This window comes from Nelumbo lutea, chromosome 4, assembly GCF_056320005.1.
Source record: "Nelumbo lutea isolate HS-2025 chromosome 4, American lotus-T2T, whole genome shotgun sequence".
NCBI classification, from domain to species: Eukaryota; Viridiplantae; Streptophyta; class Magnoliopsida; order Proteales; family Nelumbonaceae; genus Nelumbo; species Nelumbo lutea.
In genome coordinates, this window is record NC_142687.1 from 17792138 (window position 1) to 17816767 (window position 24630).

The 24630-nt window shown below is 37.2% G+C and overlaps 2 protein-coding genes across 5 annotated transcripts; one reads left to right on the forward strand and one right to left on the reverse strand.

Moving 5' to 3' along the window:
• The first annotated feature begins 890 nt into the window (after positions 1 to 890).
• Positions 891 to 15343, forward strand: LOC148854277 (uncharacterized). 4 transcript variants are annotated; one of them, XM_088982669.1, is made up of 7 exons: positions 1007 to 1130; positions 1218 to 1288; positions 1457 to 1511; positions 6921 to 7139; positions 8444 to 8682; positions 10528 to 10676; positions 14614 to 15343. In XM_088982669.1, exons 4-7 carry the CDS (start codon positions 6958 to 6960, stop codon positions 14848 to 14850), a joined length of 807 nt encoding a protein of 268 aa, XP_088838795.1. In that variant the 5' UTR covers positions 1007 to 1130; positions 1218 to 1288; positions 1457 to 1511; positions 6921 to 6957; the 3' UTR covers positions 14851 to 15343. The 4 variants fall into 4 exon arrangements, with proteins under 4 accessions (XP_088838792.1, XP_088838794.1, XP_088838795.1 ...); XM_088982667.1 differs by having other exon boundaries at positions 1008 to 1130; positions 6924 to 7139; XM_088982666.1 differs by lacking the exon at positions 1218 to 1288 and having other exon boundaries at positions 891 to 1130; positions 6924 to 7139.
• A 2491-nt stretch (positions 15344 to 17834) lies between these two features.
• On the reverse strand, positions 17835 to 20208 carry LOC148854278 (uncharacterized). Its single transcript, XM_088982665.1, has 3 exons — positions 19420 to 20208; positions 18732 to 19274; positions 17835 to 18397 (listed from the first exon to the last, which is right to left on the reverse strand). Exons 1-3 carry the CDS (start codon positions 20012 to 20014, stop codon positions 18108 to 18110), a joined length of 1428 nt encoding a protein of 475 aa, XP_088838791.1. The 5' UTR covers positions 20015 to 20208; the 3' UTR covers positions 17835 to 18107.
• Positions 20209 to 24630: the final 4422 nt, after the last annotated feature.

Below are 24630 nucleotides of genomic sequence, written 5' to 3' on the forward strand. Positions count from 1 at the left end.
TATTTTTACTTAAACATTACATATTTATATTTCTCAGTTGTACTTTTGAGTTTGTTCATTTTTCATTTAACATCCCTGTAGATTTACAGGAACTTCAAGAAATACAATTTTTGTGTCCTATCTGATTTTGTAATTTGTAAAATCTTAAATTCCAATAATTTTCTGCAACCTTTCCCACCTCTAGGGACTCTGTTTGGTCTAAGTTTCATCTTCAGCATGTGCACCACTCCACCCTTTTGTTCACCAATCATCAAGTTCCTATTAACACTACATTTTCATGACAGTGTGTACATATGTATGATGCTGTGAATCTTCACACACACACAGAGACATATTTATGTAATGATTTCAAATGTTTCACTAGCATCTTAGACATTTATTTTCATTCATTTTTTTGAATTTTTTGCAAAATTATTGTAATTTCTGCAATTTTCTGATTTTCTTGCATTTTCTTCAATTTCCGCAAAACTCCTGATATTTTCATTCATTTTTCTGATTTTTCTGCAAAATTCCTGATATTTTCATTCATTTTTTTGATTTTTTTGCAAAATTATTGTAATTTCTGCAATTTTCTGATTTTCTTGCAATTTTCTGCAATTTCTGCAAAATTCCTGATATTTTCATTCATTTTTCTGATTTTTTTGCAAAATTATTGTAATTTCTGCAAATTTCTGATTTTATTGCAATTTCTGCAAAATTTCAGGTATTTTCATGCATTTTCTGCAATTTCCTGCAAAATTTCTACATTTTTTTTGCAATTTCTGCAAATTTTGAGTATTTTCATGCAATTTTCTGAATTTTCTGCAAAATTATTGTAATTTCTGCATTTTTTGGTATTTTCATGCATTTTCTGTTTTTTTATTTTTATTAGGGGCAAAATTGGAAATCATGGCTGATTCCGATTCCAGCCTCTTGATGAACCAAACAGCATCAACGGGGAATAGACCATTCCGATTCCGATTCCAAGGGATTTCCATTCCGATTCCGATCACAAACCAAACAGACCCTGAGATTCTTTTCAACTTCGTGCTGTTCGTTGTTGAATCTTCTCAACTCAGGGAACCGAGACTCTTATCAACTTTGTTGTTTGTTGGAGAGATCCAAAATCCAATTCGTTGGAGATTTACCAGGTATATTTTTAGTTTTATTTTTTTCTCTGCTAAATCCGATTTTAGCAAAAGCAAAGGGACTGCTAAAATATCGTTTACTTTTTCAAGTGAATACGAGCATAGTTCGTCCTTATGTCCATTCTGTGACAAAGCAGTAAGAGAAGGCCTGCTACTCACTGGTATGTTTTGCAGAGAAGCATGTGGAGTAAAGAAATCCTGGTTCTCCAACCATGATTACATTTTGTTCCAGCATTCATCCAATCCTATTTTAGTTCTTTCCTTTTATGCAGGTTGCTCTGGTTTTATTTTAATTCTTTCTTTATCTAATTATAAGAATATTGTTTCAGGGACGTTTATGGTTGCCTCTATTGTTCGAAGGACTTTCAATGGATTCTTCAGCTGGTACGTTTGCTTCCTCTTACAAAGCATATCCAAAGAACTGAAATTTTATCAAAAAAACATAAAAAAAAAAAAACATTTATTGTTAATAGTCGGCATATCTGCTCTTCAACTTTTTTAGTTGTCATTTTTTACTACACACAATAATGCAGATATACTTTTCTTGCAATTAGGGCCTTCAGTCAACTAAAATAGCGAAGTCCCCTTTTCCCAAATCTACCAGGGAAGCAATGGACGACATTAGCATGTATGTGGTGGGTTCTATATACTTAGGGTCCCCAATATTTTTGAGACAAGCTCAGGCTTTCAAGAAAAGTTCTAGTTGGACTCCCATATCAAATTTCCATGTCTTTTTTTGGATATCTGGATATTACAGGAAATTAGATGTCAGGTGGGAACATCAGGGGATTTTCATTGAGCCAGGAATTGTCTTTTTAGCTTGGGTGTTTCTACTAGGTAAACCCTTTTGTTTTCTTGAGTTAGTTACCCACTTTCTACTGGTTAATTAAGGGTTGTAACAACTAAAATGGCTGAACAAAATGGTTTAATCTTTAATAGCCTTTCACTACATATCTCGCTACATCTTTTAGCTTAAGTGGGAAATTATTTTCGCTAGCTTTTAAAGTGCATGCACAAATCCAGACCAACTGAACGTCCAGTCCTTTCAATTTATGCATGATGCATCCATTCACAAAGTGGTCAGTCATTTAGTCAGATATCTTTGCAACACTGCTTATTTGGGCTTAGCAAGTTCAAATTGAGTAAGGAACACCCAGCATAGCTCATTGAAGTCTGGAAGTTTTTCAACTAGGAATTTTTAAAACAACCAAATCCATGGCCACGAGTGATATTTTCAATCATACTTCAAACTCCCTTTTTACTCCAAGTATTCTTTAATCCAGTGCTTCTATCTATATATTGCTTGCCAAATCAGTGAAATGACTAATAATTAAATAAACAAATTAAATGAATAATGAACAAATTAATAACAAATTGAAAAAGAACCCTCACTTCCTGTCATTATTCCCATCCTGGCAAAAATAGCTGATGTTTTGGAGAAGATGAGAAATTTTTGTGGAGAGGGTGGAAGGTTGCAGCCAAATGCCACTTGCTGACTTGGAAGAAAGTATGTAAGGCTAAGAGACGGGTGGCTCAGGGATAAGAAAATTAAAAATTAAAGGAGGTGAATTCTTCTATGTTAGGGAAGTGGTTGTGGAGGTTCAATGAGAAATTGAACAGCCTGTGGAGAAGGGCAATAGTAGCTAAATATATGTATAATAACAGAAATTGGGATTCAGATGTGGTTTGAGCCTCATATGGATGCTCAGTGTGGAAAGGAATTTAGAAAGTGTATCCATAGTTCGTGAAGGGATTAAGTACGAAATTGCTAATGGAAAAAGGGTAGTGTTTTGGAAGGATCAATTGTGTGAAGGATGGGTTACTTATGGAACTTTACCCCGGGCTGTTTGAAATAGCTGTAAATAAGGATGCAACAGGGGCTGAATATATGCAAATGAAAAGTGGAAACAGCAAATGTAAAATGGAAACAGGATATGGGATCCCTAAATTTTAGGATTTTGAATGATTAGGAAGTGTTATCCCCCATTAATCTGTTTGCAATAATTTATAATAAAAAGCTGAGTGGGGAAAGGGAGGATAGGAGAATGTGGGGTATGGAGAAATCAGTCTAGTTTTCTGTCAAATCATTTTGCAGCATTTTAGCTAGGGATGAAACCTCTGTTTTTCCAAGTGCAAGAATTTGGAATAGGAATGCCCCATCCAAACTATCTTTCTTTGTTTGGAAGCCAGATTTTAACAAAATTTTAACTAGAGACAATGCGATTAGAAGGGGCATTGAAATGGCTGATGTAAGGTGTGTTATGTGCCACATAAATGAAGAAATAATAGACCATCTCTAGCTGCATAGTGAATTTTCTTATAGATTATGGACTAAAATGGACTTATTTGGGGTAGAGATGTTTTTCCTGGGCAATATTGGGAGTTTCCTGGAATTTGGGGATTTAAAAGATTTGAATGTAGGTGGCAAAGTGGCATCAAGAATTGCCCCAGCAGTTATATTCCGGGTAGTGTGGGGAGAGGGGAATGCTTGGATATTTGAAGGAAAGCAGTGCAATTGAGGAGACTATAAAGAGGGTGTTGGGCATGGTGTATTCTTGGATGGGAAATCATAAAGCATTTAAAGCAAGAAGCTACAATACTTTTTTTTTTTTGATAAGTCTAATTGTTTTGTAAATTCATAATGGGAGGGATTTTGATGTAAAGTTACAATAGTTGAATGTATATCCTTTGTATAGAGCCTCATTGTACAGGGGAATTTTGCACTTTTTTAATCACAAATGAATACTTTACCTTACAGTTGTAAAAAAACTTATATCTTTTCATATTTCATATATGTTTTGTTGAAAATGCCAAGAGAAAGTTGTCTAAATTCCACCAATTTGTGTTTTTTTCCCCACATTTTCTGCTTCTTTTTGGGTGTGTGTGTGTGTGTGTGTGTGTGTGTGTGTGTGCGTGTTTTGTTTTTTTAGCAATTTTGCTTTTAAATTCTTTGGTCACTTTTGGGTATATGGATGACCCAACCTGGTTCTGCCACTGGCAGCCAGAAGAGGGGACAGAATTCCTTTTTATTTTAAATTTATCATTTTCAGGTACACTGGTTGACCTGAACTGGTTGTGCCACTTGGAATAGAAATATAGAATAGAGAAAAAGAAAAATGTTAACTTGGGCAAGCGGATCAAAATGGGTGGGTTTAGGGATGCAAACAATATCCAATTTTCTGAATTTGAATTCTATCCCATTACGTGTGAACTTGGACCAAATATGGGTTCAGCCTTATCCAATCTTATAAATTCCAGTTCAATTAGACTTAAATATATTGTGTCCATTAATAAAGATGGTTTGAATGTTGTATTTTTACTAAATTGTCATAGGTTCAAGTTTCATAAAAGTATTGTTCATGGAATACAACATCAAAGTGATTTTTAGTTCATTTTATTAATAATATGTAATATCTTGATCACTTTTAGTATAGTTTATTTTTACTATTCAATATCCAATTATAATCTGAATTCAATTCAAATCCAATATAAATCTGATGGATAATATCTGTTTTGAATTTGAATATAAACAAATCAAATTTGGATCTACCTATATTTGATTCAATTCGATCCATTTGCAGCCTTAGGTGGGTTAGGTTGGGTTACAACCGATTAATTTGTATATGGAATGGACTGCTTTTTGTTTTGGTGAATAACAGAATTTTATTAATATGAAGAAAAAGATTCCCTAGTTGTCCAAAGGAGATAGCAGAGAAGGTACAAATAGGGGTGCAACTCAGGTTGGCCGGAGTTAGCATTTCAAGCTTGGGCTTTCAGGCCAGACCCATTCAAATTTTGACAAAATTCTCAACCCAAGCCCACCCAAGTTCAGCCCTAAGGTACAAAGCCAGCTAATAGTTGATCACACAAATTTAGACAAAAACATAACCGGTTACGATTGGACCCCTGGCCCAGGCATTCCCCATATGCATCCTTGACAATTGACATCATCTCTAATTGAACTATTATGCAAGAGAATTAGCCAACATCAAACCCACTTGAAGCAGTTCAAGTTTCTTCCCAGCATTTTGGCTTCTCTAACCAGAAATCTGAATATCTGAGCTGGTTCTATTTCAGAACTGAGCCATGAAATGACTGTTTTGTAGTCACCTTCAATGATCACACCCTTCTAATTCTGTTGTGCCAATAATTTGAGTCCGTCAATCACTGCTACCAATTCAGCCCTTAATGAGATACCAATTCCAACTGCACCACAGAAGTTTAGCAAGATGTAACCAATCTCATCCCTTACAGCACATCTAACCCTATTTACCTGGATTACCCAAGCAGCAGCCATCAAAGTTAAGCTTAAAACTGTCAATCTGACCCAAGCACAAGAACTCCGTTCACTTCCCTTGGATTGTTATTGGTTATGGGCTGTAAATGGATGGGTTGGTCTTCAATCCACTCTCAAATTTGATTTCTGAGCTGTTGAAATCTGTATATAAGAAACGTCTTTCCAGTTTTAAAAGCAAAATATCTTGCTTTCGTTTCTTTTTCTTATTTCACATGTAAAGACAAGTAGACTTTAACAAAGTAGGCTTTGGTTTTTGGGACATGCAACTAGATTTGTTGAGCCCTGGATGCAACTAAAGTGGTGTTCTTTGATGTAAATTGTTTTTCTTGTAGTGAGTTCCTAAAACAAGTTAGAACTTAAAACCATCTGTTTTAAAAATAAATTGGTTTGTAAAACAAAAACATATAAAACACATTCTTAGTTGTATATGTGTTTTTGTTTCCACAAAATTGTTCTTAAATTTCTGGTTTGAAATCAAAATGTTCTCTCGTCATCTCAATGATCTCATAAATCATACAGTATTTGTATTCCAAAATTTGTTTTTTATTTTAAAGTCCTTCATATTGATGGTTTGAAAAACATGAATTGTTTTCTAAAACAAAACCAACTTGTTTTTGCTTCTCAAAACAGAAACACAACTTTTTTTTGCTGATGTGGCAATTTAAAAAATGAATAAAAACAAAAACATTCAAATTGTTCCCTAAGAAACCGATACTATGAGATTAGTGATGCACAAAATGCCATCAGATGCTTGCAAGTTCAACCAGCAACTAGACGGAGTTTTAGGTTGGTCATAATTTGAGTGCTCTCGAGTCTTGAGTCAATAAAACTCTGGCCAAATTCTGTTCTAAATGATCACAACCTTACACTTAGCTTTCCAGAAATATGAAATTCAATGGCTTGGCTTGTTGAGTTGGGTTGGGAACCAAGTATTAGGTAATATTCCTTAGAGAATCTTCATATCTGAGGTTTAATTGTGCACCTTTATGCTTTAAAGTTCCACTTTGCTAGCTTTAGTAGATTTATATCTTGGGTATCCACCCTGCCGTGTAACTTGAAGAATTGGAGGTGTGATTTCAAACTAAGAAATTGAGGTATGAGGAGATGGTTTGGTCATTTCTTCTAAAGTTGTCATTGTGGCATTGCTGAATCTCTATGTTGATTTTCATTTTTGAGAATGTTTTTCCTCCTCTACAAAGAGAAAAGAAGCAAATCTGTTATTGTAGACTCTATTGCATTTGTTTTACCAGTAATTTTACCCTTTATGTTTCATGTATTAGTAGAATATCTCAAGAATTTCTGTTTGGTTTTCCTTTTTGTTGTTGATGAATGTCATCATGCAAATAGATATATCAAGTTTCAGAAAACAGAGGGTCTATTGTGAATCCTTGTTGTGATCATTTCTTTTCAAAGAAAGACGCATATCAGTTTATAGTGAGTGGATTCTTTTTTCTTTCTTTTATTTGTCTTTTATTTATTTGTTTATTTTTTATCAGCAGATAGTAAGTTGATCTGACTGAACCCTACTGCTCAATGAGTACTATATCTCAAGCTAGAAGCATTGGTCTTCCACTGATGAATATTGTAAGATTTAAAGGAGCACCCATTCTACATCAACTATACTTGGAGGAACAGCTTCTTCGGACCTCATCAGAGAATTGGTGTGTCATCAATGATGGAACAAATATTCCCACCATTGTCATGGGGATTTCAGGGTAAATTTGCTCCTTTTTGTTGGTTCTATTCTTTGATCAGTAATTGTTAAATTTTATTCATATGAATAAATGAATAGTATATCTACAACAATGTGCTTAGCACCATAGATGTTGGCCTAGTTCATACTAGACACTCTACCTAATTTCTTTACATTATACTTTCTTGGAGAACCAGTCTTGCTAATCCATATGCATCTTGAAGTCCAATTATGCTTTCTTCATGGTTCTGCAGCCAACCTCTCAGTTTCCCTCATTAAAAAAGGACAGCCAAGTGCATGAGGCTCTTGCCAATGCAGGGTCTTGGGAGGGACAGATGTACACAGCCTTACGGCCCTTACCCCTGCAGATACACAGGGAGGCTGTTTCCAAGATCTGAACCCTGGTCACCCAGGTTGCAATGGAACAACTCAACCCACATTATGGATCCGTTTCCTTCATTAAGGATCTGTACTTCCAAGAGCCCGTATCATTCTTATTTAACCAACCCACAAATGTGTCGCAGTCTTCTTTCATCATTAAATCTTTACATCTAAGAGATTTATTCAGCCCCTGTCCTTGTAGAACTGCTATAATCCAGCCCTAATTGAGTATCCTTGTCCTCTTTCATGGTTCTCATAAACTGTATTTTAGGTGCAAAGCTGCAGTTTTTTTTTTTTTTTTGTTTTAGCTGAGACATCTCTTTTTGTTTTTAATGAATTTATTTTTATTTTTCAAAAAAAAGCTAACGTTAATCCAAACTCTTTCCCCAACATGCCAGCCAATGCAAGCTTTGTTGTGTTATTCATGTAATTGACTGGATTGTCCCCCTATTTACATGGCCATCCACTTTCAGCTTCTTTCCCCATCCCAAGGATGGAAAGGTTGTGATATGGACCCAAGTTGTCATGCTACAAGACCATGGTTCAGGAAAATTGATTTGTTCTCTCCAATGAATCATTGGTTTTGGATAACATATAAATTATCTTTAAAGAATAATTGGTAACTTGGAAAGATGTAAAATTCTAAATAATTTTATTTTGTCCACGTGCCCAATAAAGGAGTGTTTACCAAAAAAAGGAGTGACATGACTTGGCAAAGTTATTCTTGAACTAAATCAGTCAGTGATCACACAGAATTTGGCTGAGTGATGGTTTTCTTGTTCCTTATTACAAACTTAACTACTCTTGTGACTGCATAGGGCTTAAGATTGGCATGGTTCAAGTGAAGCACAAATTGTGCAAACTTACTCTACCTTGTCAAGTAGTGGGTTCATATTTTCAGGTATTTATATGCAAGAAATTGATCATGCTAATTTGGTTATGTAGGAAACCCTCTGAGCTTCTTGAAGTTAGATCTGTGCTGCAAGATCAGGTTCCTGTTGTAAGAAGGTTTAGCGGTGGAGGTACCGTCATTGTTGATCATGGGACGCTATTTGTCACTTTCATCTGTAATAAAAATGCTGTTCCTGGTGTACAGCCATATCCTCAGCCAATCATGTCCTGGAGTAGCACATTATATAATGAAGTGTTTCAAGGGATTGGTCACTTCCACCTACGTGAAAATGGTACATAGCTCTGAATTAGTAAATCCCTTATGTACTATCACCATGTTATTTATATTTTGTATCTTTCGAGGGTAAATATTCAAGTAATAAGTTGATTAAAAGTGATGAAGAACTATATACAGAAAGATAGGTAAATGGTTTTATTTTTCTACTTTGCTGCCACCAAATGTCATTGGTCCACTGGTTATTTTCAACTTCTGTTAGGGAATCTTTTCTTTTCTCCAAATCTATTCTTCTGAGTTTCTCTTCTAGTTTACCAGCATGTAACTTTGACATGTGCGTTTGTAGATCATTATTGGACACAATAATGTCAGACACCACAAGATACAACTTGAAAAGTCAACACATCTTTGTATCTTATTTTAATATTTTGGAATATGTATCTAAAATAATTTGCTTGACATAATTATCTTATATAAAAAAAATAAGTAATGATGAATGTCTTGTATTAAGAAAGAAAAGAAAAAAAAAGCACCCGTAGAAGGGGGCCTGTGCAAAATTTGTTCATACAATTCTTGTACAGGGGTATTTTAGAAATATTTGCAATTTAAATTGTAGCCAGATTAGGATGCTGAAAAGAAACCCTAATTTAATGATATAAATACTAGCATTCTTGCTAGGGTTGTAACAGTTGATTGAGAAATAGTATAAATTTCACAGGGATCCTCTATGGACATAGGTTTGACACGCCAAACCACATAAATCTTGTATGCTCTCTTTATATTATTGCTTTATTTGCTCTTTTGCGTTTCTCTTCACAACACTAATTTATATGGAGGAATTTGTTTTTATTTTACATTTCCACTGATTAGCTCTCACTTTATTAAATTCTGTGAATCTGTTCGAGCATGAGAATTAATCCTGTTCATCTTTGTTAGACTGATTAAATAAAAAAATTAATGACCTAAGAAATGCATATTTGGCAAGTATGCTTTGACAGGATGCATCTTGGTGCTAGATTATGTCTTTGGTAACAGTAAGTTTGTGGGAATGCTCAACCTAAAATTAAAAACCAGAGGATGTGGGCCATACATATTTTTATGAGATCATGAAGTAGGAAATGAATGCACCTGAAACTACCCTTGTAGACTCCTTATATGAAGCTGTAGATGGGTATAATAAGAATGTGAAAAAAGTAAATAGAATTAGTTGACAAACAGTATAAAAATAGTTGAAAACAAGGCATAGTTGATAAACTAAGATTAATATAAAAAGAATGTGTCGATGTGTTTCTGACATGCCAAGATAAAATGGTCTAACTGTGGCCTAAAATATAGAAGTTTGGTGTCCTACCTAAATATATTTATTGCTTAAAAATCCTAAATATATTTTATAATCCCAGGTCCTTGTTATAGCCATCAGATATGGTGCCACAGTTTCCTTTCTTTTACTCAAAATGATTGCTTTTAGCCATTAGATTAAAAGGAAAATTCTATAAAATAGATGGAAGGTCAATAATGCTGTATGCAGCAGCGTGATGGGCAGTCAAGAAACAACATGTTCAAAATAATAAATATGCTGAGATGGGTGAGTAGAAAAAACGATCAGTTACAAGTTGAAGGGGCTAGAAGGGCTAAGGGCAGAACAAAAAGGCCATGGGTTGAAATAGTAAGAAATGATTTAAGCACTCGTAATTTTACAATGGATATCATTAAATAGAACGGAATGCCAAAACAGGATTCATGTAGCCGATCATATATAATTGGGATAATGTTTAGATGATTTTTTTTTTGTGCTCTTAATTTTTTTCCTTGAAGTAGGTGATTGGTATTTTGACCAAAGAAATTACAACTAAGAAGATAACTTTTTTTTTTCTGATATGAATATGTTTTCATCTGATTCTAGATTATGTGTTCGGTAACCGCAAGTTTGGTGGCAATGCCCAATCTATTACAAAAAACAGGTGGGTCCACCATACCTCCTTTTTATGGGATTATGAGGCAAGAAACATGGCCTACTTGAAACTACCTATGCGGACTCCAAAGTATCGATTGGTATGCTCTTGTTCCTCTATTCCCTTCTATTCTCTCTCTCTCTCTCTCTTCGTTTGTACTGTTACTTATATGAGGAAAAATTGAGGAAAAATGAAATTTATTTGGAAGTAAATCTTTATCGAAGGTATTACATATATCACACTGACCATTTTCTGTCTGCATTATTTTCGTGCAAATGCTCATATTTTTTCTATATGCTTAGGTGTGCATTCTCCTGCATTTGCATCCCCTAGAATTAAGGTTCAAAAAATTGTTACATATCAGCCCGTATTGGGGCCTTTTCGATACACCCCTATAGGGGTTGTATCGGGTCAGGGCCTGGTTCAGAGGGTAGCTGGGACTTAAACCAACCCTTTTGAACTGGTTTTGAAAAATAAATAAATAAAACTTAAAAAAAAAAAGGACCGATACAGGCCAATAGCCGCTCTGTATCGATACTTTGAACCTTGTCTAGAATTAATGATAGTCAATTAGAGCTGTCAATGGATCAGGTCTAGTTCGGGGCAGGGTGTACCATTCCCACTCTGATTATTAATTGGGACTACAAGAATCACCCAGAACCGACCCAATTATTAATCAGGACAATCAGGTCTGAGCCAATTATATTTAACACCTATGATTAACGATGATAATAACAACTTAGAACTTAAATTTGATAATATAACCTTAATAAAATTGACAGTAAAATAATGAACTGTTTATATGTTGATAAAATGTGTTTTTAACTGCAATTATCATATATACTGTTTATGATTTTTTTTTTTGGGGGGGCTCAGTTTGGGAAGAGTACAAATGCAAATAAACACAAATATACTTCCCAAGATGAGCCTTTACAAACTGAATTGAAAGGGCATCAGATCCTAATCCTATGTGTTAGATCATTTCCAACTTAATATAGTCGAAAATGAAAAGCCATGTGGTCATGCCACACCCTTAAACTGGGTGTTCGATAAGTAGAATTTATTGATGACAGGGCTAGAAATTTGGGAGGATGGAGAAGGCAACATTTCCTTAATTGATTTTATATCTGGGTTTGTTGTTCTTTTAAAACTATTATAAATTTACACCATTTTTATTTACTTATTACTGCATTCTAATCTAACATTATGCACATATCACATCATATCATATTATCATATTACTGTATTGTATTGTATTGAATTGAGCTAGTCTGCTATTCAGATTGTTTAGCGGTGGCTGAATGACTGACGAATCTTCCAGGTGTCACTTTGGTTTGAGCCCCGAAATCATGGTTTTCGAATCACCTTTGACCCGGATGGTCAGATTGTTTGGCTTGGGAACCGTTCAGGCTATTGGTTTCATTTTATCCTAAACCCGGTTCCTAGTAAAAAATCGTTGAATTGATCAATGAACTGTTGACCTGGGAAGTTGTCATTGACCCATTCAATGGTTTTTTGTCGCTTTTAAAATTTAATTATTTTTTAAATTTATTTTGCTAGAATGGGCTGTCCGTTTAGACTGAATGATTGAACCGTCAACTCAGAAACCAATGGCCAGAACGGTTCTAGTTCTGAATCGTTTTTTAAAACATTGCTCAAAATGGCATTACATATTCCTCTTGCCATCCTTTGTTGATAGGCCGAATTTGAACCCATCCTTACATCATGGTACAAGATAAACCTGTCTTTTTAGGCAACTATGATATTGGAAAGACATGGTATCAGAAAACCTTATGACCAACCAATCGATATCATTAAAGTGGTAACCAATGAGTGGTATTCATCAAAGTTTACCTCGGGAGGTATTGATTGGTCAAATATCATACCTTTTCAGCATATAGATGCACCCATATTATATGAATAATGCTAATAAAAGCAGAGGTACAATCAGTATTGCATAGACTCTCCTGAATGGATGACTTGTCCATATTGGACAGGCATCGAATCTTGACACTCCACGATTTTTTTTGGACCCTGCTACATATCATTTTTTTTTTAATATCTCATGGCAACATAAATGAACAGCTAATGTATGAGATGAATGCCACTTTTTCCCATGGATTTCAAAATCGGACTGGACCAGAAAAATTGGGAATCGATCACTTGATCAGTTTCGTTTTATTTCAAAACCGTTTTTTTGGCCAAAAACCATTGATTTGGTCAGTGAATCACTGGCCCGGGTGGTCAAACCTTTGAACCATTGATTCAGACAATGGTTTTTGGCCGTTGTTTTATTTTTTGTCAGAACGGACAATTCATTCAGACTGAACAGTTGGACCATTTGACCTAGGAACTAGACCCTAGAACGGTTTCTTTTTTGGGTGGTTGAACCTTCAAATTGTTGACCTAGATAATGGTTTTTGACCATTTTTAATTTCTTTTTCTGTCAGAACAGGCCATTCATTCAGACTGGACAGTCGGATCGTTTGACCCAGGAACCGGACCCAGAACGGTTTTCTGTCCGATTTGATTTTAAAAACCTTGCTTTTTCCTATCAAATGCACCAAGTAACAAAGTCAATACTTTTTGTAGGTGTAAATGTTAGAGTTTGAAAAATATGAACTATTTTTATAATATATACTTTTCAGTAGATGTGTCCATGGGTTAGACTCTATCTCAACTCTCATGTCTGTGCTCATACAACACACTAGATACAGGGATGATGTCAATTGGAAGATTGAATAGTTTGATCAATTCAGATGGTCTCTAAGCGGCCCACCAAGTAGGAAAGCTCCGACTTGACCTGATTACATACATAGATGTACATAGAATAAATTTCAAAGTACTGCAACATTTCATTGAATATCATATGATACATATCAGTTTTCAGGGTCACTGAAGATTGAATACTTAAAACTATTTAATAGCTTCAAATGTTAATATTCATCTTAACATTTTTTTTTTGTGGTTAAGAAGTTAAGAAGAAAATAATGGAGTATCAAAGTGATTAAATGCCCAGTACTCAATTTTTGACTGTTGAGCATCTGGATAGTTTGACTATTGAGCATCTGCATACTCTGAACCATGGCTTGTACCAGACATGTTTCAAACACATTCACATGTCTGAGACCATAAATGAATATGGGTGGACCAGAACAAGAGTCTAGTTTCGCAAGACTGAAATTTTTCATTCAACAAGTAAATGTTTAGTTGCAATAGGTCAAATAAAGTGGTACCACGGTCTACAGCCAGTGTTGTGGACCCTTTTCAAAAAGTGTTTAGAAGGAATGTTTTATCTAATTGAATAGGGGTTATATAATCCTGACTGTGGAGCCGCTTCCTTTTCTATGATTCTATTCATTCTTGAGGTGAAAGAAATAATCCAGTGGATTTTGTTGAAGGATCTAAAGCCCTGGCTTAGATCCCAGTGTATTCCATCATGTCCCAATTACATTAGTCGAGAAACCATTACATTCCAAGCATTGAAATTCTAATTTTATGTGTTCTGTCAAATCGTTATGTCTATTTCTAAGTTTTAAATCTATATACAGTTTGGGTTTTGTATTCATCAACTTGTACGCTCTGTTTTAACCAAAGAAAAAACCTGTACGTTCTTCTATGATTGGGGGGTTGAGATACTGGCTCTATTTGTTTTTATTCAATAGGGAGAATCAAATCAGAGCATGGTGTCTCGATAGTAAATATATGTTCAAGTGGTAGTCGTCCAATGCCAATGGTACCTTCATCCGGTTCTTGATGAGTCATCTGATGGTCCCTTTTTCTTTTATTTTTTGTTTGTCTCTGTGCACGTGTGGTGGTGCCCTTTTTCTTTTTATCTTTTTTGGTGGGTTGGTCATTGTGCAATCTCTGGAGCTAATTAAACCTACGCAAGCATATGTCCTTTCCGTCCAAGGCATAGGCTAGCAGCTCAGCTCAGCACATCACCGTATTGCACAAGGCTTTTGAAAATTGAAATGTGATGTTCTGATACTAGCTTGTGGTTAACTTGCTAATGTTAGGTTACCTACTACTTTCAGGCAAGGGATCATGAAGAATTTGTATGCCGTATGAAGGATTTTTTGTCAAGAGAAGCTTTCATCGATAGAACTTTAAAGGCTGTGGAAACTCAATTTTCAGTGAGACCCATCCAGTCGGAAGCAAATAGCGTTCCTCACGATAGAACATTCCAGCACTCCACCACCATGCTGAGAAAGCAGGAACTGGAAGCAGCTCTTCCATCTCAGAGTAAAACCTATGAATTGCAGCGGTTTTGATTTGGACAAGGGGTGATTGTTTGGGTACACACTACAGACCCGACCAACTGGAACCCAGCCCAACTTAAACTGGGTTGAGTCTGATCTGTTGGCACTAATGCGGAAGGGTACCCCAAGTAAGGGGAAAAAACATGAGTAACAAGGTCCTTTTTTTTTTCTTTCTTGTTTTGGGATCAACAAGTCAAAAATGAGAGGAAGAGAAATAACCTAACGATGCAGGTGCCAGATCAAACGTTGGCATTGGCAGGATGCAGTGAGATAAAAAATAAAAAGGTTTGATCCTCAGTCAAGAATAACCACCCTTATTTATGGATTCAGGAAGTAACCTGTTTTTCTATTGTCTAGACTCTAGAAATCATATTTCAAGTAATAATTCTCTGATAAATTTTATTTATTGGTGCCAAAAAGATTAAAAAAAAACTTTATGTATTGCTCATTGTAAAACTTTATGTAGAAAGGGTATTAATTATTGAAAATCGCCTTTATATCTTAATATTTGGCGTTTTGGTGGGTTTGAAAACCCATACCACGTATCATATGAAACGATACATATTCCTATAATTTGAACCTTGTTGAAAACTAAAAGATTTAGAGTCCGTTTGGTTTGTTGTTAGAAACAGAGTTGGAATGGTCAATTTCCTGGGTCTGTTGGGTTTAGATGAGAACCAGAATCAAAATGACCCACGTCCCCGAGAGAGATGGAGGGAGACTTAGCATGGGGTTGAAGAGAAATAGGGTTTGAGGGAGTCATTTGTCTTTTTCTTGGTCGTATGGGATGGGATTTTCCTGGGAGGAGGGTTGGAATGGGCCATTTCTTCAAATGGGGAAAGGCCACGTGTCTTCTAAATTCCAGAGATTTTCTAAGGTTAATTTATCAGATCTTGCAACGGTTAGGTTGTGTTGTCTGGTTTGAAAGAAAAGGAAGGGGAAAGGCTGTGTTTGGTATTTTTCCTTCCTTTCCTTACCTTTTCTTTCAAACCAAACACAGCCTTAGTGTTTAGCAAGAAGAGTCATAGGTGGTGATGATTGGGAGAGCCGGGAACAAAGGATTCTCCCACAGGATGCAACTTGCAAGCTTTGTATTGGAACACCTAATTCATGGATCTGTATAACCATCATTCCACGTCACGTCTGACTCACCTGGGGCCCGGGGCTGAATCAGTTCGGTTGGATCCACATTGGTTCCACTCTGGGTTTTGGACAAGTTTCCAAGGTGTGGTGTGTGTGTGTAACTCATGCGGATGGCATGGATTCTGTTAAGAGTGGAAACTGGAAAGGATGTTTGTTTGTTTGTTTGTTTCAACAGTTACCATCATCATCATGAATGAATGCCAAGAGAGTTGAGAGACGAACAAGAATCTGTGCACTCCGACTCCAACTCCCAAGTTTTGCGAGACCCCACGGCCACGAGAAATGGATGTTTGAAAAGAGAAGCCCCATCTCCCATGTCTTTTGTTCGGTTGTTAAGTGTTTGTGTTTACCTTATCCTCATTCCTCATCCTTCCTCATCATCATACCTACCTTTGGTTGGTTTCCTCGTCAGTCATCACCCATATCTGTGACTTTCTCTCAACCTCCCTCAATTCACCTGTTCTTGTTCTCCCCAGAAATCAAAGAGAGAGAGAGAGAAAGAGAGAGAGAACGGTAACCCACTTCTGTCTTCTGACTTTGATGCATGAAAAAAGTGTGTCGGACTCCTACTTTAGACCCATTTCAGATATCCAAATGGGCTGGCACCTACCATTTTGAGAGGTATCGGGTCAAATTACTGCTCTGAAGGTCTGGAGCCAGTTTCCCGACGTTTCTCTCCAAGTTGCCATTGGTCTTTTATTAGGGTCTCTCTCGAGTCAAGAGTGAAGAGGAAGAGCAATAGTATGGAGGGGGTCGCCCAAGGGTCCAAAGCTATCGCTCTGACCCATCTCAAGGAGAAAAAAGGAAAATAAAGTAAGCTGACAGCGATCGACGCCAAGTCTGAGCATCGATGCTTAGTTAAAAGTTTGCACCTTTTCTGTCTGATAGAGAGCAGTGGATGATCTCTCGTCTAATTTCCGAATCTGGATCATATTATACACATTGACATTTAAGTAATTTAACATCCATCGTTCATCCCGGAAACAAAAAGGTCAAACACAGTCAGTCACGCAAAGGTTCTAATCATCTCATATAATGACATTTAAACGTCTGTTCAAGAGTTAAAGAAAAGGAGAGAATGAAGAGACGGTACTATACAATTACAAACAAAAAGACGAGATAAATGGTTGCAGGCTCATCTCATATAATGACATCCAACGGCCAAAGTCTCTCTTGCACAAATGCGTTTGGCCCATGGAGAGGCTTATCTCAGCATTGGTCTATGAATTTTTTTATTAGCGTGTTTAACTTCCAATATGGGTTATTTCATGTGAATAACTGAGAACAAACTTCCAGAGAACACCCCTCTGAATTCAACATTTTCATCAACTCCTTTTTGCTCAATTTTTCTCAATCTCGGAGGCAAACTTAAGATGTTTAATTTGGTTTAGGGACCACTTCAAAAAGATCTGTATAGGAGTGATAGAAGTATTCCTATGGGCCTTGCATGATATTCACTTCCATAAATGCCCCATTCGGTTACAAATCTCTGCAACTAAACCTGTGAACCGTCAGTTGATTGACAAGCTGGAAACATGTTTTATACATTTCGTCCTCTCTCTTTCTCTCTCTGGCACAGGTCCTTTTTAGAGCAGAAGCTGATAAACTTGGGCAGGTTACTATGGGGCTTCTAATTTAAATGGTCATGCTATAGTTTCAATGGGTGGGGTTTGTTTCCTACCATGGAGCTCAGCATCACATGATATTCAATCAGGTGCTTCTTTTTTAGCTTTTTTTTTCCCCAACATTTCTTCAGTTTATTTAATATTGTTTTCTCCTGTATGTTATTGAGCAAAGTCATCTTCTCCGGTGAAACCAAGATAATGACGAAGAAAGAAAGAGAAAACGAGCTATTTGGTTCCGCAGTTCTGCACAATAATCTTAATTATTCTTCTACATTTGATAAGCTATCTAAACTGGGTGGTGGATCACAAGGAGATTTGGTTAAAGGGTGGCTTCATACTAATATTATTGCTCATCTCTCCACTACTAAACTGATGAACTTCCATATTTTTCGTGCCCTTTAGTGCCAAAGGAGCCTTCTTTTGAGCACCATTCAGTTTCAACTTTCAACATCTACTCCTTGTAGAAATTTCTTTCTTTTCCAGTTTTTCCTGGTCTTCTCTTCATGTGGCTCCAACCCCAAGAAAGTCTATAAATGGTGGCGAGATGGTGCTCTCGAAATGGCTGGCTCGGCTATTGTCTGCAACAGATGATGATGCTTCCGTGACTGAAAGTTGGGATGTTGATGTTGTGGAGTCCGAGAAACTAGAAGGCTGATACTGGTCTGACTGTTGCATTGGCATCACCGGTGACTGGGTGGTGTAGAAACCAGTGAAGGTGGAGGAATCATCGCTTGGCCTATCCCATTGCCTGTTCTGCCCGAAAAGTCCGGTCATGCCATGGTTCTTAGTACCTACAAAATGCAACCAACAACAAAGATGAGCATACAAAACACAGCAAACCAACAAATAATAAAGCTCATTGTTTGTCACATAAACATGGAAAAGGGGGTTCCTGTTGCAGCTCAAGCATATCAGTTTAAGGCAAATAAAATAGTTGAACCTGAACTTGAACCGGACTGGACTACTGGGTTGCATTCTAAAAAATAAAAATCAAATGTGTGTCGTGATCGTGAACTTGCAAAAACAAAAACAGATGAGATTGAGAACCCAAACACAAAAAAAAAAAAAAAGGAAGAAAAGAGATGCAATATCAGATGGAATGAGAGTGGTCAAAGAGAGACACACCGGAGAAGAAATCAAAGGGGACTTGCTCCGCACAAAACCCACTATGAGGCGGGAAGTTATTCCTGCTTGAAGAACCAAGTAACATTTCTCGTCTAGGAAAGGGAGCCGAATCATCACCACTGGTCACGTGTGGCAAACCATTTGATCCAGAAACACCACCACCAAAAAGAGTTGCAAATGGGAAGGGAGAAGAGTTGTTGAAGCTTCCATTGTAGAGATTGAGGCAGTTAGAATCTGTTATTGTAGTAGATGCATCTCTGCAAGCAAAGCTTCCATTCTCCTCCAACCGTCTACTAACAGTTTGGTTAAGCTTCCTCCTCCTATAAGCACTAGATTGTTCTCTGTACTTCCTTGCCATTATAACGTGCCAATGATTCTTCACTGCATTATCAGTCCTCCCCGGGAAAAGCCTGGCAATCATGGCCCATTTGTTACCATACAATCTATGAGCAGCCATTAGCCTTTCTTCTTCTTCTTCAGTGAAAGCTCTTCTATTGATCCTTGGGTCCAACTGGTTAAACCATCTTAATCTGCAACTCTTGCCTTCGAGCGCCCAAACAAAAGAGATAATTCAATGAAAAGAACAAAAGAAAAAAGAAACAGAAACTAGTTCAAGCTGTGTAGAGGAGGATTCATCTATCTTATGGGTTTGAAAAGGTTTAACTTTTTGCCAGTCTCTTATTCTTACCTGATCTTCCCTCCAACTTCTCTGCTATAAGATTCCAATTCTGAGGACCATAAAGAGCAACAAGTTCCTTGAGCTTGCTATCCTCTGCAGGTCTCCAATGCCCTCTTGCACAAAGCTTTGACTGCCCGCTATCTATTTCCTTCCCATTTACTGAATTTACATTTGGGTTCTCTTCATTAAAGTTGTGGGGGTGCTTGTTGTATTTGTCTTGCGCTATAGCATTGTTTTCTCCAAACCCATTACTGGATTCAGAAACCTTAGCATCATCACTCTCACTGTTGTGGGGGTCCTCCAAGCTGCTGGTGGAGTTTCCCATAAAAGGAAAAGCCCAACCACCTCTCCTGTTATCCTTGTCAAAGCTTTTACAGTCATTACTCTCTTGGGAAGCAGACTTGGGATTGATGGAGAGAGAACCGATATCTGCAAACATCCCCATTGAAGAAGAACAAGGAGAGGAAGTGGAGGTGGTGGAGGAGTAACTGCTGAGACCATTTGATTGGTCTGGTGCATTACCATACATGTGGTGGTCGTTGGTCATATCTTCCTCTTCTTGGTGAGGGATGGTTGTGCTAAACTGTTGCAAGGTCATCCTCATCGATAGAGAAGAGAAGATAAAAATCAGAGGAGAGATTGACAGAGATTGAAGGGGAGGGAAAGCAGTTGCAGAAGAGAGATGAAGCTTGAAACAGCACAAGTGTTTTAACAGAAACCCACACGGCTTCTCATCTCTGGACTCTTTTTAGAGGAGTTCCCACCTGACTGACCCTGACCTTTATTATTATTTCAAGCTTCTTTTACCAGTTCTGTTTTTTTATAATATTCGTTTTCTTCCTTTGTAACAGCCCAACATCATTCGCACGTGTGAATGACACCTCAATTCACGCGTTAAAGCTGAGAGAACTCTCTCTCTCTCTCTTTCCCCCTTATAGGCTGTCTCTCTCTAGCTTGACAAAAAAAACACTACTGTGCTGTCTGCTAGCTTGGGCCTGCACAGGCCTAGACACCTTTCTTTTCAAGGCGATATAGGAGGCTTGACACAACTTCTCCTGTCAACCCCAGTAAATAACCTAGCTCTCAATCTCCGTCAGTCCTTTAACTTGAGAGAGTTAACCTGGGTTTCAGTTAACCACCTGAAGAAGACTCAACATCTAAGCTCCATAACATACAAATAACAAGATGCAACATCCTCCTCTCGACTAATTATAATCGTCCAAACAGGCATTAAACTCGAGTCAGTTAAACCCACCAGCTCTTTTGTCCCTTTTTGGTTTTCCACACAATAACACGTTCCACTAAAATTTATTGCTCAAATGCCATCTGGGTCTCTACCTCTCAACTCCATTTTGTATACATGTAATTAGTTTTCGTAATCAAGTACTTCAGAGTTGTCTATTTCATCAAAATGAATACTGCCAATACCACATATAACGCATAAGATACACAATCAAACAAAACAAGCAACCAACTGCCATGTATTTCATTCTTCTGGTAAATAGATATCACAGAACACGTGAAGTAGTTGGCTAATATCAGCTAATTGAGCGTTTGAACTCTCAGAATATAATCTGCCATTTACCAGGAGATTGTGCTTATGGCAAAAGCGTTTGCCCAAAAGACTTTTGGGCAATCTCATTACCTTTATCTCTTCATATGATCATATTATTTCCCAATAAAAATAGTAACCCCATCTAATTAAATCGAATTTCTGGTCTTGGTTCAAAACAAAATCACTTTCAAAAATCAAAATTCCTCGTTATTCCACCCCAAATATTTGTCGCAAAGAGGGGAAGATAGTAAACTGAAGTCAAGCTGTCAAGGGAAGATATCTGTATATTCCCACCAGAAACCACTACTAGTAAAGGTATTTCATGGTTTAATGCAAAATGTCCTTAGCCTGCACTTCCATAAACATATATGACATACATAGATGTTTGAATTTTTAATTCAAATTTTTCAGTTTTCACTAACTCGAAAACCCAATTGCAGACGTTTCATTTAATGAGGTAACAGTGCAACAGGAATGTACCATAGATCGAGCTAAGAACCCACTTCAGTCAAAAGCAAGCTAGTAGCTCTGGCTACTTATGGAAAACAACCTAACTAAACGACCCAACAAATGAAAAACCATTACAGGGAAAGCTCAAAATAGGCGGTACTCGTATATAAGAATTCAGTTTGTCTCCATACCTATGAACCTTCCTATAGACCATAGGTCCCAAGAAAAGATGGCATCTCCATCCATTACTCACTCACTTATGCTCGATCTTTTACCCTACTGCTACTGCTAGACCAGCCTCAAGTCTCCGGTCGCTGTACTTGGGCAATATTATTAAGAGGTGCATGCATGCAACGCCTTCTGATAATGCTCAAGGAAGCATTTGGGTGTCTGTCCTGCACTCTCAGTCAGTCGATCGTTAAATTTGTTGAAGATTAATGCTATAATCAACGCGTTCCCAAGCGAATAAACCATATCTGTTTTTTAGTCAACTGTACGTAGCGTCAAGCGTAGCTTCCTAGGTGTGGATAAAAACCGTAGTTTCTGAAAATTAATGGCATTTAAAACTGAGTTGTACCGATCAGGCTGAACCTAATCATGTTGATTTTCTGAAGATAAAATTAAGAATTTTGAACTCAAATAATCCTTTCTCTCTCATCATTTGTCTCCAACATCCCTCAAGAAACAAATTTGGGTTCAAAGCTGCTGGAAGCCTGGAACCTCGTGCGTGCTTCTGTGCGGTTACCTTAATTATAATTTTAAGAACAAGAAGTAAACAAAACGGCCTGGGCGGTGGGTCTCTGTCCGAATCAAAGGAATTCTTCATTGATGTTCAGTGATGAATTAATTAAGGAAAAACAAGAGATTAGATATCATCTTCACACGTAATGGGATAGATCTTAATTTGTGCCCCACCACTCACCAATGAAGAATCAATCTTGTTTGGACTTTGGAGGATTAGTTACGAGTTATGACATCGTTGGCGGGTGAAAGAAGAGAGGCCTTTAACCACCTTATGGTATCTATTATTTTCCTTTCAGACAAGGACAAGAGATTATTCGGTCTCCGACTTCCTAGACCACCATCACCAATCCAGTGAAAGGTGTATCATGTATGAGAGAGAGAGAGAGAGAGAGAGAGAGAGAGAGTGACAGGCAATCTTCACCTAAAGTTCTCCGCCCAGTCAGTCCTCCCATCACAGGAACGTGAGGGCCAATCTCTTGCATGTGAGTTGCTTGCAACGGACGTAGTTAGATATGGATTGACTGACTGTTACAAACATCTTTCCTTCTTAAGGTTTCATAACTCATAACTCATGGCTTTAAATGTCGGCGAAATTTTCGCTTCAGAAACACCAACCGACACCAAATATGAAATTTTTTTCGTACTTTTTTTTTATCATGGATTATTTATTTATTTTATTTTGTCGTATAAAATGGAAAATACAAAAAATAAATAAATCATAATAAAACAAATAAAATATAACGAAAAAGTTTGGCATCACAGACAATTTTGTCCAAGACGGCCAACATTTCCGAAATTTAAAACCTCGGTCTCATTATCTCTACGAATCTAAAAATGCGGCCAAACTGTTTCTACTATTGTGCTATTTCTTTGAAGGTAGCCAGCAGAAATTTGAATGTGAATGATGTAGAACTGAACTACTCACCCATTTTGTTTGCATGTATAATGTGTTTGTATTCTCCACTTAGGGTTATATATAAACAAACGTACATGCATGGAGATGGAGTAAGTAATAGGTCAAATGAATAAGCAGCCGGTATGTACATCTTTCTGCATTTTACAGGTGTATATATAAACGTACATTCATGGGTTGTTCAGCTCAGCCGTGTGCTGGAGTTGTGGTTATGTTATGTGTGTATTGAAAATAAAGATGCATGCTTTGGGGATGATCATGAATCATCAACATTGCAAATGCAGCAAGTAAGTAAAAAAAAAAAATTATAGGTTGATTTCTGCAGGCGGTTGGGCATGCAATGCAACCACTAGGTTTTTACTTTTTACATTTTGTTTTGTAGGAGGCAAAGCCCAAAATTAATGAAATTATACTGATTAATATATAGATGGAGATGGATGATCTGGGAAAGAATATTTAGAGTAGAGATGTGGATGGCCCACCATATAAAGAGTAGGGCTACTCCACGAGATTCTGTTGGGTCTCTGTTCCCTTGGAACTACATGAAAAGGGAGAGGAAAGCACGGTGGTGCACTCTGAGACTGACCGCCTCTTACCCTTACTGTTGCTATTGGGGTACTCTATCTACTCCACCCCCCTCAACTCAAAACAAGACAAAACCAACCCCTAAAATGAGATTTCCCAAGCAAAAGCATAAAGTAACAAGAGAAAGAGCAGAGCATCAAAGGAGAAAACTTTTCTTTTTTCTTTTTAACAATATAGGACTGCACATACAAACACACAAGATCAATTGCTTTGGCCTTTCCCCACCACACATGTTTGCGTTTCAAAGTATAAAGTCGATTAACTTTTCTTGGAAAGGTCCACAACCACAACCAGTGTGGGGTGTGAACCACCCGCCCGCCTTTACCTAATCCATGTTCAAGCTTTAGCTTCCAACAAATTAAACCACCTCAAACAAAACACCAAATTGCCTGCATAACGCAACATTGATAACCCAAGATTAATGGGCCTCCACCCTTAATTAGACTGTTTTTAAGATATATAGATAGAAAATGGAGGGACCCATGGACCATACTGATCATGGACGGTCATCTCAGCATTGCTCTCTTAAATATTTTGTCGCAAGAGGAACCGAAATAGTACTAAATCCTTCACCCTTTGTAGTACTTGATGTTCCAGCATTGACATATTTAACAACCTAAGACCGATATAAATTTAATGGCGAACGATACATAACCTACCAAGAACAATGCTTTCAATGTTGCACAGTGTATTCATTGTTGGGGTTTCGCGATCGTCTCCCTTATCATCAAAACCCTAGTAGTAGCTACTAATTTCACCCCCTCCCCCCCACCCTTTCTGTGGACTATGGACATGCATTGAAGTGCATGCCATCTTCCCAACTACCTGTTTGGAGACAGTGGAATGACATCTAGATAAAGACCCATCTCCGGTCCCTATGCGTGACTGAGGTAGAATAACCTGCTTCATCATGTATGATGCCTTCATCAGTCATCCATGGTTGGTGATGCTTTTCTGTTTCTGATAGAAAAAA